This window comes from Miscanthus floridulus, chromosome 8, assembly GCF_019320115.1.
Source record: "Miscanthus floridulus cultivar M001 chromosome 8, ASM1932011v1, whole genome shotgun sequence".
In the NCBI taxonomy this organism is placed as follows: Eukaryota; Viridiplantae; Streptophyta; class Magnoliopsida; order Poales; family Poaceae; genus Miscanthus; species Miscanthus floridulus.
Window position 1 is genome coordinate 179702715 of NC_089587.1, and position 15293 is coordinate 179718007.

The 15293-nt window shown below is 44.9% G+C and overlaps 1 protein-coding gene across 1 annotated transcript; it reads left to right on the forward strand.

Annotated features, from left to right (window-relative positions):
* Positions 1-402: 402 nt before the first annotated feature.
* Positions 403-3182, forward strand: LOC136474156 (26S proteasome non-ATPase regulatory subunit 6). Its single transcript, XM_066471753.1, has 8 exons — positions 403-644; positions 728-842; positions 1595-1685; positions 1779-1924; positions 2014-2233; positions 2311-2419; positions 2525-2693; positions 2784-3182. Exons 1-8 carry the CDS (start codon positions 500-502, stop codon positions 2956-2958), a joined length of 1170 nt encoding a protein of 389 aa, XP_066327850.1. The 5' UTR covers positions 403-499; the 3' UTR covers positions 2959-3182.
* The last annotated feature ends 12111 nt before the right edge of the window (positions 3183-15293 follow it).

Below are 15293 nucleotides of genomic sequence, written 5' to 3' on the forward strand. Positions count from 1 at the left end.
GCCGTTTGTAATTGGGCCACGTTTCGGTGCCCGTTTCATCAAATTTTACTTGGCAAATCTTATGATTTATCAACTCTCAAAATTATATGTCAAGTAAAAAAACAATTCATCTCCAAGAGTTTGACATTTTTGACTTGGTAAAATAAAAAAACCCGTTAACAAAACGAAGAGGCCCGCTAAGCGAATGAAGAGCCCCGCTAAGAGAACGAAGAGGCCCGGATGCCAAGCGGTATACGCGTGCGTATATTTGCGCGCGCGGAAGAAAGATTTGCCAAATTGCTATTGATGTCAAGTTGTTTTGCCAAACTATTGAAGGCTATTTTTTTTTATTTTACTAAAATTATATAGATGTCAAAGTTGAGATAGCAAACTAGACATGCTCTCGGTAGAACCGAATCGAGTCCAGCAGCAAACCCCAGCCCGAACACCCGAGACTCCGTGCGACCGAAGCGAGAGCCAGCGGAACCGAACGGAAGCGAGACTCCCGGCGGCGAGCGAGATGGACGGCGGCGCCGGCGAGGAGGCGAAGCAGGAGCGGCACCTGGTGCTGGCCCACAAGCTCTTCCTTCTATCCCACCCCGCCGTCGACGACCTCTCCAAGGTCGCCCTCCGCGCCGAAGTCCTCGACACCGTGAAATCCGATGGTACCGTGCCGCAGCTCCTCTCCTCTCTCGTCTTCCTCCGATGCGGCGGCTCCTGATGTGATTTGGTTTTGTGGAATCTCCAGATATGGCGACGCTGTTCGAGTCGCTGGTTGCCGCGGGTGTACTGGAGGCGGACGCCGCGCTGCTGGCCGAGATGCGTGGGAGGATTGACGAGGAGATCCGCAAGCTCGATGAGAAGTGAGTAGCTTCTTCTTCTGCTGCTGCTGCTGCTGCTCGGACGTGGCTTCTTTGCCGTGGCCATATCGATTATTCATCTGGTACCGTATTTGTGAACGCTTTTGTGGTAATGATAACTCAGGTTGTGCCATGATCTGTTGCTTGAAACGAACCTACCTTAGTTTAGGTGCTAGACATAGGTGGAGGTGGTAAAACTTGCGATGCGTCGCACTGGATTGATGTGTTATGGGTTATGATTTAGGGCTTCCTTGGGGTGAGAATAAGTTCTATTGAAAAAAAAAATCCCCCAATTTTTTAGAGTTGTGCTTCATTGCGTTCAACACTTATGTCCACACTAAGATATAGTTGATATCTTTGAGGTGGTTTGCATTCCAGAGTATGTTGTCATCCTCCCTGCATCTACTTTTGCTTATTGTGTTTCTGTTGCATGGTCTAGCTAGGGTTGATGAAGGTAGTTATGGGTTCTAAAGACCACCACAGTTCGGAGTTCACGGTTTTTATGTTCAATTGAACTGATATCAGATGAGTCTGTGCACTACATGAATGAAACTAAGTTAAGTATAGTTCATTGTGAATGAGGTTATCTTTGACAGTCTGAGAAAGAGCAAGATAACTACATTAGAAAATTCCAGAGCCCCTGAATTTTCAGCCTTGCAAATATTTGTCTTTTGACTGTATATAATGATGCAATTTTCAAGTGAGTTTACAAGTACGTATTTTGTTCTTCCAAAACTGAACTCCTTTTTGTGAAGAATTGCTGATGCCGAGGAGAACTTGGGCGAGAGCGAAGTCCGTGAAGCACATCTTGCCAAATCCTTGTACTTTATAAGGGTTGGTGAGAAGGTAGGACTTGCTATGCTTCTACAATTTTATCTGTGGCCTTGTTCACAAAAAAATGTGTCTTGTGGTTGACACATTGTTGAACCATTATTTCAGGAAAAGGCCCTGGAACAACTTAAAGTCACTGAAGGAAAAACTGTAGCTGTTGGCCAAAAGATGGATCTTGTGTTTCACACTTTGCAGATTGGTTTTTTCTATATGGATTTTGATCTGATCTCAAAATCCATTGATAAGGCAAAGAAGTAAGCTCTATCTTTGTCTGTAGTTCCAATCTGTAATTCGGCACACATAGTTAGTGATGATATTTGACCATGTATTTTACTGGCTGAAGCTTGTTCGAGGAAGGAGGCGATTGGGAGAGGAAGAACAGGTTGAAAGTATATGAAGGCTTGTACTGCATGGCAACCAGAAACTTCAAGAAAGCTGCCAGCTTATTTTTAGACTCCATTTCGACTTTCACAACTTATGAGTTATTCCCATATGATACGTTCATCTTCTATACAGTCCTCACAAGTATTATCACATTGGATCGTGTATCTCTGAAACAAAAGGTATTTCAACTTTGTCTACTCTGCCATGTTTCCTTATCATCATATCATGGTTTCCTCGATAACAAGAAATTTTATAGGTGGTAGATGCACCAGAAATCCTGGCTGTGATTGGCAAAGTACCTCACCTCTCTGAGTTTCTCAATTCCCTGTACAACTGCCAGTACAAGTCATTTTTTGTTGCATTTTGTAAGTTCACATATTTAAATAACTTGTCCATACTCCTGTAGTAGTATAAGATTACTGTTGGTACATTTTGTGGCCTGTATTGATATGGTTTATAATTATTTCCAGCCGGTCTGACGGAGCAAATCAAGTTAGACCGTTATCTTCAGCCTCATTTCCGCTACTACATGAGGGAAGTGCGCACTGTTGTCTACTCACAATTCTTGGAGTCATACAAGAGTGTGACAATGGAAGCAATGGCCACTGCATTTGGTGTAACTGTTGATTTCATTGACCAGTACGTGATTCTGTTGTTGCAATTCCCATGAACGATAATTTGGTTTTCTCATACTGTGTTGTATTCATAAAGTCTTCCTTCCACTTGTAGGGAATTGTCACGGTTCATTGCAGCTGGGAAGCTTCACTGCAAGATTGATAAGGTTGCTGGTGTTCTGGAGACAAACCGACCTGATGAGAGGAATGCTTTCTACCAGGCGACCATCAAGCAAGGGGACTTTTTACTGAACCGCATACAGAAGCTTTCACGGGTCATTGACCTGTAAGAACTGCTGTTTGTGTTGGAGCTTTTCCCACAATTGGTGCCCTGCAAATGTTTCTCACTCTAGAAGGGTTGGTCAACTTATTCACCACGGCTTCCATAAGACATGAGCATTGCTCTCCTTGAGTGGGGAACAAGTCTTTAAGAATACTTGTGTTTCAAGCGTGAATTTGGTTCATGTATCCCAAGGGTTTACAGAATGAGGAAAGCACTGATCAATTCCATGGACGTTTCATTCGTCATGAATGCTTGTTCTGTAATTTGAAGACGCATATTTAGGCTGTCTGTGAATTGCTTCCTTAAGTTACTACTAGTTTGATAGTCTGGTGCCCTTTTGACCTACATAATGTGATTTGATACGCAACCCGTAAAGAGAGTTCAGTTGAATATGATGCAATTCATATCCGCACTGTACAACCACATACACTTTCAAACCTTCCAAGAAATCAAATCAACATACAGTTGTACTTGCTCTATTTCAAATTATAGTTTGTTTTAGCTTTTCTGGTACATAAATTTTACTATATATCTAGACAACATATATGTATATCTAAGTGTGTAGCAAAAACTAAAAAACCAAAACAAAGAGTAACTTCACCTCTTCGTCGAATTCTGTGAAATTGAATGAGAAGGCATAATACACGTTAGTTGCAAGGAAGTTGCACGTTGTCTCTTTGCAAAAAAAAAAAAAAAAAAAATTAGAAGCTGGAGAAATTACAGAGCGGCTCTGGGACATGGGTAGCGAAACTACAGCCGATGCTTTACTTGTCTGACAATGTGCTGAGTGACTGAATCATTTCCCCGTCTCTGAAAGATGTAAACGGGAAATCACGTGATTAGGCTGGCTACATGGAGGATGAAGATAGGGTTTAAACAAATGACACTGCATTAGTGAAGCAGTCCCGCGTACTTACTGAGGCCCTGCTTCGACTTGCGCTGCTTCTTTCGTCTCTTGGAGCGGAACTTCTCTTTGCTTTCTGCTTCCTCTTCCCCTTTGCTGACAGCAGACCCTTATCTGCACAAAGGATTCTTTGGCGCCAGTAGTTACATCGAAGTACTTCACCTTGTCAACCACAGTTTTGAGCCCGTCTTTCTTGGAAACTGACTGTTGAGATAAGTAATCTTACTATTAAGCACTAGATTGGATGCTCATAACATGTTTACCGAAAATATAAACATTTGCTACCCAACTCCGCTTGAAAGCAAAGGTCGTTTTAGTTTTGTCCCAAGTCAAATTTCTTAACTTTAACTGAGTTTATAATAAAAATATATGAACATCTACTATACCAAATAAATACACTATCAAGATATATTTGATGGCGGATTTAATTAAACTAATTTGACATGTAGATGTTGGTGTACTTTTCATAAACCTAATCAAAGTTAGAAAAAAATTTGACTTAGGACAAAACTAAAAATGATCTAAATTTTGGAAGGAAGGAGTATTGAATAGGAGTAAGCAATTTCCATCCTCATGTGGAGCTTAGTTCTTCGTTGAAGAACTATCCAGGCCACTGGACACTATATCTTGAGCAGTAGTATGCGATAATAATTGAGTGTAATTTCTCATAAATTAGCTTAGGGGAAAAGCAGGATCAAAACTAATGGGGTTTCACCTACTCCATCCATTCTAAATTATAAGTCATTTTGACTTTTTTGTACATTAATTTTACTATGTATCTAAACATATGTTATATCTAGATACATAGCAAAATTGATGTACCAAAAAAGTCAAAACGACTTATAATTTAGAACGACGGGAGTAGAATTACTGTCTAATGTAGGATATGCTCCCTCCATTCCAAATTCCAAATTGTAAATCGATCTAGCTTTTAGAGTCGTTGCTTTTGCTACGTACATAGATATATAATATTGTCTCTATACATAGTAAAATCTATGTATCTAGAAAAATCAGAACGACTTGCAATTTAAAGTGGAGGGGTGAAAGGTCCTTGTTTGGTTTTGGTAATTGAGTGACAACCTAGGTGGACTAATTGTGTTTAATATGAGATACACAGGTGATTAGTCCACAAGTGGTACACTTGTGTGAGTAACTCATGCCATAAAGGTGAAATGGCTTGGATATGTTGTAAAGCTCACACATGTGATGAAGGAGCTCATTGCATATGAGACATGACATTGAGTCACGTGACTAATGTGGAGAAGATCAAGACAAGGCTTGGCTCGACGGACCGGTTGTAAGTATGAAGGACAAGTTGAGTGATGACTTGGCGCCGATGGACCGAAGCAACGGTAAAGAACAAGTAAAGTCAAGATCGATGAACCAATACAGTCACGTGATGATATGAGGTGGATCGTATTATTTGTGATATGGTTGGTGCATGTGTTGCATCAATATTGGAGGAGATGGAATGGAATGCACAAGGCAAATGTATAACCTAGGGTATTTCATTTCACCGGTCATAGGTGTGTAGAGAAGTTTATGACCGGGTTTATGATAGATGGCTGTACTATCAAGACGGGCAAACTTGTTTGCATATCGATCATCTAGTGCCACTCCAGTTATCTAACTTTGCATCGTTGCTAGGATCGAGTGGCGTGACAAGTTGAGTGACTAATCCTTTAGAAAAATATTGTGAAAAGCTAAGACACATGCACAAGTTGGTGAACACCAATGTTCAAAAAGGCGCTAGGCGATGACCCATAGCCTAGAGCCTAGGCAAGCCTAAGCGAGCCTAAGCATTTCAAGGCGTTCCATATCCATGCATATTTACATCAAAGTCTAAAAGAAAAGGAGAAACAGGAGAACAATGGGCCAAGAGTTATACAAGAAGGCCCATAAAAACAGCCCAAGCCTAAGTCTGAACAGCAAACCTTATCCCTAACATCACTTCCCAACCTTATCTATTCCCTGCTCGCCGCACGACTCGCAAGTCACGACTGGCCGCGCCGTGCGACGCCCCTCTACCTCCGTGACGCCCGTCGCCCCCGTCCCTACCTCCTCCGCGCTGCTCGCCGACCCCAGTCCTAGCCTCCTTCGCGCTGCTCGCCAGCCCTAGTCCCTGTCTCCTCCGCACTGCTCGCCGCCTCTTGGCCGCGCCGGTGGCCCGCCCTCCTCCCGGCCGCGCCTATCCTCCGCCTACCCCCTTAGGCAAGGCAGAACCCCTCCGCCTAGTGCGTAAGCGGGCCTAGGCGAGCGCCTAGCAGCACCTTTTTGAATGGTGTTAGCACATTTACAAAGGTGAAGAAGTTGGTAAAGAAAAAAATGCGAAACCGGGCTCGGGGTGCTACCTGGGTGGCACCACCACCCCTTGTCCGGTGCACCGCCACCCCTATGGCGGTGATCGGCTGGGAGGCCGAGAGGGAGGAGTTGGCTGGTGCCCTAGGGGGGCACCGTCTCCCCTAGGGCGGTGCCCACCTGTCCCCGTTTCAGAGCAGCTACAGTGGAGGTGGTCACCACCAGTGATGGTGTACACCGCCATGGTACGCGCGGTGCACCGCTAGGTGCTGTCCGGTGCCACCACCGCTTTTCGGCAGAGAGCAGAGGAAGGCGATGGGGTCACCGCCGTGCCTAGGGCGGTGCACCGCCCTATTTTTTCCGAGGACAAGGGTTTCGTGGGGTTGGCCTGGGTGGTCACCGCCACCCCCGTTCGGTGACCAATGGCTCTGTCGGAATTCGACCATTGGGGAGGGCACCGCCGTGTCCGGTGCCCTCGCAGAAACCAGCAGCTTTGCTCCAACGGCTCTATTTGGCTTGTGGGCTATAAATAGAGGTGGAGCTCGGGCTTGGGTTGGTTGTTGAACGCCCTTAAGCCTTGGTGGCTTGTGTAGGTGTGCTTGGGAGCCCTCTAACTCACTTGTGCTTGTAGTGACCATCCGATCGAGTGAGTGGACGATTCTAGTGTGATTGCATCGTGAGGTTGCATCGAGTGGTACTAGGTGATCGTGTTGCAAGGCGATGGTGCTTGTTACTCTTGGAGGTTGCCACCTCCTAGACGGCTTGGTGGTTTGTGACTCCGTTGAAGCACGCGAGAAGAATGTGCGGTGCTCTGGAGGAGGATTTGTGAGGGGGATTGTGCTCACCCCGTGGGGATCGTGAAGAGCAACTTTAGTTGAGCTTGTCATTGAGCTACCCTCATTTTCGGGGTAGGTTCCTGCGGTGCCTAACATGCGGGCTTGACGGGTGATGCCAATTAGCCGCCGAACCACCAAGTGAGCAGTCGACACACCGGAGAAGCTTGGTGACAACCAAGTGAACCTCGAGAGAAAATCACCGTGTCAACATTGTCTTCGTCATCTTCTCGGTGGTTTGCATTCCGCGCAACACAAGCTTGTATTTACATTTCATATATTGTACTTTTGTAATTGCTCGTGACTAGTTTAGCTTTAGTAGCTTGCTAGTTGCCTTTTTTCTTGTGTAGCATAGAAGTAGCTCCTTTGCGTGGCTAATTTGGTTTTAGTAACCTTGTTAGTCACATTGCTTAGTTTGTGTAGCTAAGTAATTTGCGTTCTCTAATTTGACTTGTGTAGCCTTGTTATTGAGCATTGCTAGTGAGCTTAGGGGCTTTATGCGCTTTGCATCACTAGTTGTGTAAGCCCTCCCGGTTGTTTGAAGTACTAGTTGCATGTGTTTGTATGACCTTGCAAGCTAGAATTGTTTAGGTGAGCTCTAGCTAGCCGGCACCTTTGTTGCTTTATTATGATCTTTATAAGATGTTTGTGAATTTAGATAGATGGATGTAGTCTTGGCTAGACCGATAGTTTTAATTCCGCATTTGTTTCGGTTAGCCGACGCGTTTATTTTTAGAAAGGACTATTCACCTCCCTCTGGTCCGTCATCTTAACCCTACAACGGGTTGCACCTTTCGTGATACAACTTGAAGTCGCTCAATAGGTAACTATATATTATTTATTACAAAAGGATACATTCTCACTTAATATAAGTTTCACTCTGAAACTGATAGATAACATCTGTTATTACAGTCTTGATAACATAGCAAAAACAGAAAAGGAAAGCAGCATCAGCATGCGGGAACCTCACACTAAACTCGGGATTTCCAAGCTGTCATAACATAAAGGAAATCATCAGCAAGACCACAGAACGAATTAATCTAACAGAGACCAGTCACCAATCTTTCGAGACGTTTTTAAAAGATATTCCCTCTATTCCAAATTATAAGTCATTTTAACTTTTTTGTTCATCCATTTTGCTATATATATAATAAAATTGATGTACCAAAAAAGTCAAAGCGACTTATAATTTGGAACGGAGGGAGTATATTAAAACCTAGAAGCATATCCCACGTATTGCTACCGGAATTGCGGATGATTTAGAAACAATTATACTACATATAATTAATACCGACATAAATTGATAAACTATTATAAATTAATATCAATAGATGACGTGGCATGCTAACGTGGACAACTAAATGCATGTTAGTGGGTGATATGTCTCGTTGACTTGAATATCACGATTGCATGTGGTAGACAGCTTGCATGTGAAGATAGAATGTTAGTGGGGCTTATATGATTATAAGGGATATAAATTACACCGCCAGAAAATGAGCAGCAATAAGGAAGAAACTAAATCAAATAAGCCCCAGTTCGTAATTTGCAGTAAACGAATCAAATAACAGTAGAACAAAATAGTCAGTCACTTGGCTGCCACCACCCAAAGCTCGATAAGTTTCCCGTGTACACACTGAATGCACAGCAACGGCCCATCTCTGCCACAGTCGAGAAAGATTTGGCTCTTGGATCGTGAATTTCCAACGTCTGCAAACCTGTCGCACATGTGGTTATTACGACTATTCTTCCGTCGTCTAACACAACTAAGGGCTGAAAATACCCAGGCAATCGTTCCATCGTCAACTGTATGCTACGCTGCTCGACCCAGAGGCTCTTCTCCGAATCCATGAGAAACCAAAGGTCCATATCGGTCTCGGGAGACGGGCCATGGACGATAACCAATGAGCCATGGAGAACCTCACACCACAGTAGAACTTGGGTGGAACTGCTGGGTTATCGATCAAGAAGAAGCCTTGTTGGGGCGGGCCCTTGATATTCGGCAGCCATTTTTCTGTGTCGAGGTCAAACGAGTATATCCAGTCTCGCTGGACGTCGTCTGGGTTCTTGTTGTTCCTGACAGGAAAATATACGGCCGCGATCAACAAGTAGACGACTCCACCAATGGCCACGCCCGTCGCTCGAGTCTCGCAAAAGGTGTCGGGAGGGCCCTGCACCGCTCTCCACCGCGGACGGCCGCCACCGCCGCTGCTGAGGGTGCAGACCTCGTACAGGAACCCGTACTCGCCGACGTCTGACCGAGTGACCTTCCGGAGCGCCTTGTACTCCCCCGTGCTCGCCACCTGCCCGAACAGATGGATGCCGTTGTCGCAGAAGATCGGGTCCTCTCCGCCCCGTATGTACATGCGCATGGCTGCTGCGACGGCGGCATCAGTCGTGTACGTAGCTGGGGAATTTTTATTATTTTTAACATTTTTCTAAACTAATTTTAAATTTAACATAGTTTTTTTTTTCTAAAACTAACATATTTGGCCGCGTCTATTGCCATGGTGCGGCACCGAAACGCCTGTGCTGCGCCATGCATGGTGGCGCGGCGGGAGGATGACGTGGCGAAGACCAGCGGCGCTGACCGGTGACGTGGCAGGATCTGTCGCGTCACTGATCTTGACGCGGTAGTGACACGCTCTAAAAGGCCCGCGGCCCAGTCCCGCTCGCCGCGTCCACCCGCCTGCTCGGCGCCGCGCGTGCCCGCCACTCCCGCCGACCGCCCGCTGCGCCCGCTGCGCCCGCACGCCGGTGCCCCACCCCCCTCCAGCCTCCCGCTGCGGTCTCCGACCACGCACGGCGGCTGCTCGCTGCGCCACGGACTCCCATCGCCCTCACTACCGCGCCCGCGACTGCCGCGAGGTACGCCCCTAGTGAGTCTAGTTATATATTAGTTATTGTAGTTAGCCTTATATAGATGTTAATATTAGATTAGTTAGTATAGTTATAGTTAAAATATGTATTAGTATTACTATGGACATTACGTACGATGATTTCAACAAATTGATAAAGTTTTTTGAAATATTTTTATAGATGGATTGTTGTGTTAGAGTTTTATACGGAGGAAGTGTTAGGAGAGAAGATGGTATGTTTGAGGATATGGAAGAAGAATTGAAATTGTTTGATGAACCTCCTAGCTTCAACGACATTTGTGTCCGTTTGAATGCAAAGTTTGGCAGTGATTTCACACTGAAGGGGAGGTTTAATACTGGGAAGACTAGGACAACTATGTCCTCATGCCCTTGCGTGACCCTGCTCACTAGTCCCGCTACACTAGGGTGCTCCAAGGTTCCAATATGCCCATGGCTGGGGTGGTGGTGGTGGAGAATAGGTACAGGATACAGGGTGTCTAGGACGGGCTGTCCATTAACGGTGTTGGATGCAATGAGCAAGAATTAGGGGTCGAAGGGGAAGCAGCTCAGGCTAACATAGATTTGGACGATCAGTTGATATAGGAGCAGTTTTATTCAAGTCAAGTAGGTTGTATAAGCAATGATTTCGATGTGAACGAGTTCGAACTAGAAGAGGATGAGCAGAAGGAGGAGAACAGGATCAATGATGTAGTTAGCAATGATTCGGACGATTTGGATGATGACCAGGGAGATAGACATGCTATGCACATACCGGTTGATGCCATGCCAATACCTGTTCATGGTATGCCATCATCAGTACCAGCTGAGTTTTTGCATGCTATCCAGGCTCAGGGTAGACTAGTCACAGATTTACTAGCAGATGATACCTCCTATAATTCATGGGGCAGAATTAGCGAAGTACAGTAGTATGTTCCACCACCACCTTACACAGCGACTGAGCTTGAGCAGCTAAGGTCGATGAACGTACCTTTCAGGGGCGTTCCAAACTATAGGGATGTCAGCATGACGGATATGGCAGTTTGTGCTCATCTAACTTTTTTCCTCATGCCTTGCACAAGCCACCTCTCCGTCATGGTTCTCGCCGCATCCAATTCCTTCATGTATAAAATACAATCAGTTAGCAACGTGATTATATTATATTTAAAATTAGGCAATAAAAAATATGGCCTTCAAACACTCTGAAAGGTACTTGTTTGGTTTTGGTAATTGAGTGATAACCTAGGTGGACTAATTGTGTTTATGTGAAATACACAGGTGATTAGTCCACAGGTACATGTGTGTGAGCAACATATGCCATGGAGGTGAAAATTGCTTGGAGATGTTGCAAAGCTCACACATGTGATGATGAAGGAGCTTAAATGCACATGAGACATGACATTGAGTCATGTGATCAAGGTGGAGAAGATCAAGACAAAACTTGGCTTGATGGATCGGTTGCAAGCGTGAAGGGCAAGTCAAAGGCTTTAGAGTGATGGACCGCGTGGCGGTGAAGCTTGAGCAAGACTTGGCGCCGATGGACGATAGCAACGGTGAAGAGCAAGTAAAGTTAAGATCGATAAACCAATATGATCACGTGATGATATAAAGGTAAGTTGAGTGGCTAACATTCTTTGGGAAATGATTGTGAAAAGCTAACACATATATACATGGTGGTGTACACTTGGTGGTGTTGGCACATTTACAAAGGAGATGGTGTTTGCATGGTTGAGATGGATTCGACGCTTTCGGGAAAATAGAATGCCTATTTTCTATTGCGCCGGATGCAAATTCTTGTGGTTGGCTCATTGGAGCAAGGGTGAAGAAGTTAGAAGTAAAAATGAGTTGATCGCGAAGACGCTGGCATCGGTCAACTGACCGGACGCTGGGTCTGAAAGCACCGGACGCTGGCAGCATGCGTCCGGTCGAGCTGACGGGTCTGCACAGTACCGAGGGTATTGCACCGGACGCTAGTCTGTGTCCGGTCAAGGTAGACCGGACGTGTCCGGTCGAAGAAATACGCCTCGGGGAGCTTACTGGAAACGACCGGACGCTGGGGTCCAGCGTCCGGTCAGTTGAAGCTGCTGCGTCCGGTCAGGACAAGTGACCGTTGGAATCGGGACACGTGGCCGTCTGCGGGCGACCGGACGCTGAGGTCCAGCATCCGGTCAACACGACCGGAGCGTCCGGTCGGCCCGATTTTTGCCCAGTGAAAGGATAACGGCTAGTTTAGCCCTTGGGGCTATAAATAGAAGTGGCCTTCGGCCATGGCTACAGTGGAGCACCTTGGGGGACTTTGTGTCCATGTTTGAGAGTGCTTAGGAGCCCTCCATCTCACACATACTTGATAGCGATCATCTGATTGTGTGAGTGAGCGATTCTAGTGCGATTGCATCGTGTGGTTGCATCGAGTGGTACTAGGTAATCGAGTTGCAAGCCGGTGGTGCTTGTTACTCTTGGAGGTTGCCACCTTTTAGACGGCTTGGTGGTGGTCTCCGTCGAAGCGCGCAAGAAGCTTATGCGGCGCTCCGGAGAAGTGCTTGTGAGGGGCATTGTGCTCGCCCCGCGGGAGCCGCGAAGAGCAACTCTAGTAAAGCGTGTCATTGAGCTACCCTCACTCAAGGGGTAGGTTCTTGCGGCGCCCGACGTGCGGGCTTAGCGGGTGATGCTAATTAGCCGCCGAACCACCAAGTGAGCGGCTGATACAACGGGGACTAGCGTGTTGGCAAACACATGAACCTCGGGAGAAAAATCATCGTGTCAACCTTATTTTTCCCGTTGGTTTGCATCCCCATTACACAAGCTTACAATTACTTTTATATATATTAAGCTTGTGTAGTTGCTCTTGTAATTAGATAGCTTGTGTAGCTTGCTAATTACCTTCTTGCTTGTGTAGCATAGAAGTAGCTCCCTTGCGTGGCTAATTTGGTTTTAGTAACCTTGTTAGTTACATTGCTTAGTTTGTGTAGCTAAGTTTTTGCGCTCTCTAATTAGGCATTGGTTGCCTTATTATTGAGCATTGCTAGTGAGCTTAGTTAGTTTTGTACTTTTGCTTACTAGCATGTGTAGGAGCTCCCTTGTTGCTTAAAATACTAGTGGCATAGGTGAAGGGACCGTGACGCCTAAGAGGGGGAGTGAATTAGGCAACTTAAAATTTTAACTCTAAACTATGGCCTCTTTTTCAACCTCTAGCAAAACCTATGCACAAGATAATCTGTCTAGATGTGTAACTACGGCTTTGCTAGTGTGTTGCTATCTCTACCGCAAATGATGATAATATGATCAATGTAAATGCGGAAGCTTAAAGAGCAAGGTAGAGATATGCAAACTCCCGTCGATGACTCCGGTATTTTTACTGAGGTATCGAGAAGCGCGCAAGCTTCCCCCTAGTCTTCGTTGGAGCCCCTCGCAAGGAATCCCTTGCAAGGGCCAAGCTCCCGGTCGGGTAACTCCGTGGATAGCCTCGGGCCTTCCCCACACGCAAGTGGGTCTCCGATGTGCCTCTCGGCAAGCCTCTCCCGGATGCTCCCCGCCGTCTTCACTATCAAGCTTCCGGCCAAAACACCGCGGACCTTGTTCCCTCCGGTACACGGTGGCGGCCACACCACAAACGCGGTTGGTGTGATCTCGCAAGACTTCAAGCCCCTCCGATGTACAACACTTAAGCTCGCAAGCACGGGATGGCAAGAGGTATGCAAACCTCACTAAACACTAGGCAAACACCTAAAGCAAGCGCATGAGCGGTGGTCTAATCAACCTAAGCACTTCGCAAAGCACTTATGCTAATCACCTAATAAAACACTTGCAGATTCATTAGGTGTTGATCATCGGATCATCACGTCGCCTTCGTCCAAGTCATGTCTTGCACCCTGTTGGACTACAAAACAAACACTTGCAGATTCATTAGTCCAATTTGGTTGTGTTGGTCATCAAACACCAAAATCCAAAGTAAATGGGCCTAAGGTCCATTTTCCTTACAATCTCCCCCTTTTTGGTGATTGATGACAACACGACCAAAGCAAGCAAATGATAAAGATTTTGAAATTTAAAAACTCCCTACTTGCTAGGATGCAATGCAAAGAACAAGGTTATATGATGCTAGAAAATTCTATTTAGATACCAAACGAAGGCCGTCTTGCCCTTACAAAAGTCCCTATGTGTCATTATGGATTCCTACAAATTTTACCATTACTTAGTTTAATCCATAATCCACTTTCCTCCTTTTCTTGGACCATTACTACTTGTAGACATCAATTTGATACTTGCCTTTGGTCCTTCAAATTCTCCCCCTTTGACATCAAACACCGAAAAAGGAAGACATTAGTAGCTCAAGGGAGGGTCAAATTTCGTGATCCTTTGTGTATAGAGTGAAATGGATCACAAAATTTGACTCTCACATTATATAGACTAAGCTCCCCCTAAATATATGCATACATATGGTAGAAAGCAAAGTATATGCATAATTAGCAATTTATTGCACAAGAGAGTTTAATCTATATAAAGCATAGAGAAAGCATATAAATATGAAATGAAATCAACATGATGATGCCAATTAAAGAATGATGCTTAACTCCAGGGACTCCAATTTCCTTACAATGAGACTACTACACATATGTTTGAAAAATAGATACCATTTGAAAAAGTGTTAGTCTCAAAGCATCTAAGTTGTAGATTAAGCTCCCCCTAAATTTGTGCACACAAGTGTTGAGTACTTGTAAAAATTTGTGCACATGGATTTAAGTATCAAAATACCACTTGAAAGATGATATTTAGGAGAGATTATCTACAATTTAGACTTTAGCACATATTAGATAATTAATTGTACAACAAGCTATGTGCCGTGCTCCTAAACAATTTTAAACCATATAGGTTTGCTCCAAGGGTCGATAATGAAACCGAGCAAGCCTACCATATGATATACCTATTGAATGCATGACAGAATATTTAAGCATGTAAATGCAAACATTAGGCATAAAAGATAACTAGATGCTTTAAGAGTATACCAATTGAAAGACAATACCAATTGAAATAAATGCTAATTGAAAGTAATGACATCTAGTTACCTAACCTGGGAAGGGGAATTTGGATCCATTGTATTCACTAACCTACTTGGCAATGATTTTGTCCATCATGATACACCCCATCAAATGCACCCATACTTTGCCAAGTCTCCAAATTTCCCGTGGTCCGATGGACTTCTCACTTCCCTTTCGGGATCCAAACCTTCTTGGTGTTCTTCATGTTGGAAATGATTTCCTTTGGCACCCAAAAGCGTTTGACCCCATTGTTTGCTTACTTGTTCACCTTGATGGCCACCACCTTGTCATTTTTCTTCTTCTTCAAGAGATAAGGTGTGGAGGCCTTCTTGTCCACCTTGTTGGCGTAGGTGTTAGAGAGCTTGCTTGTTTGCTTTTTCTCCTTCTTCTTTGCTCCTCCCCCATTCTTCACCTTGCAC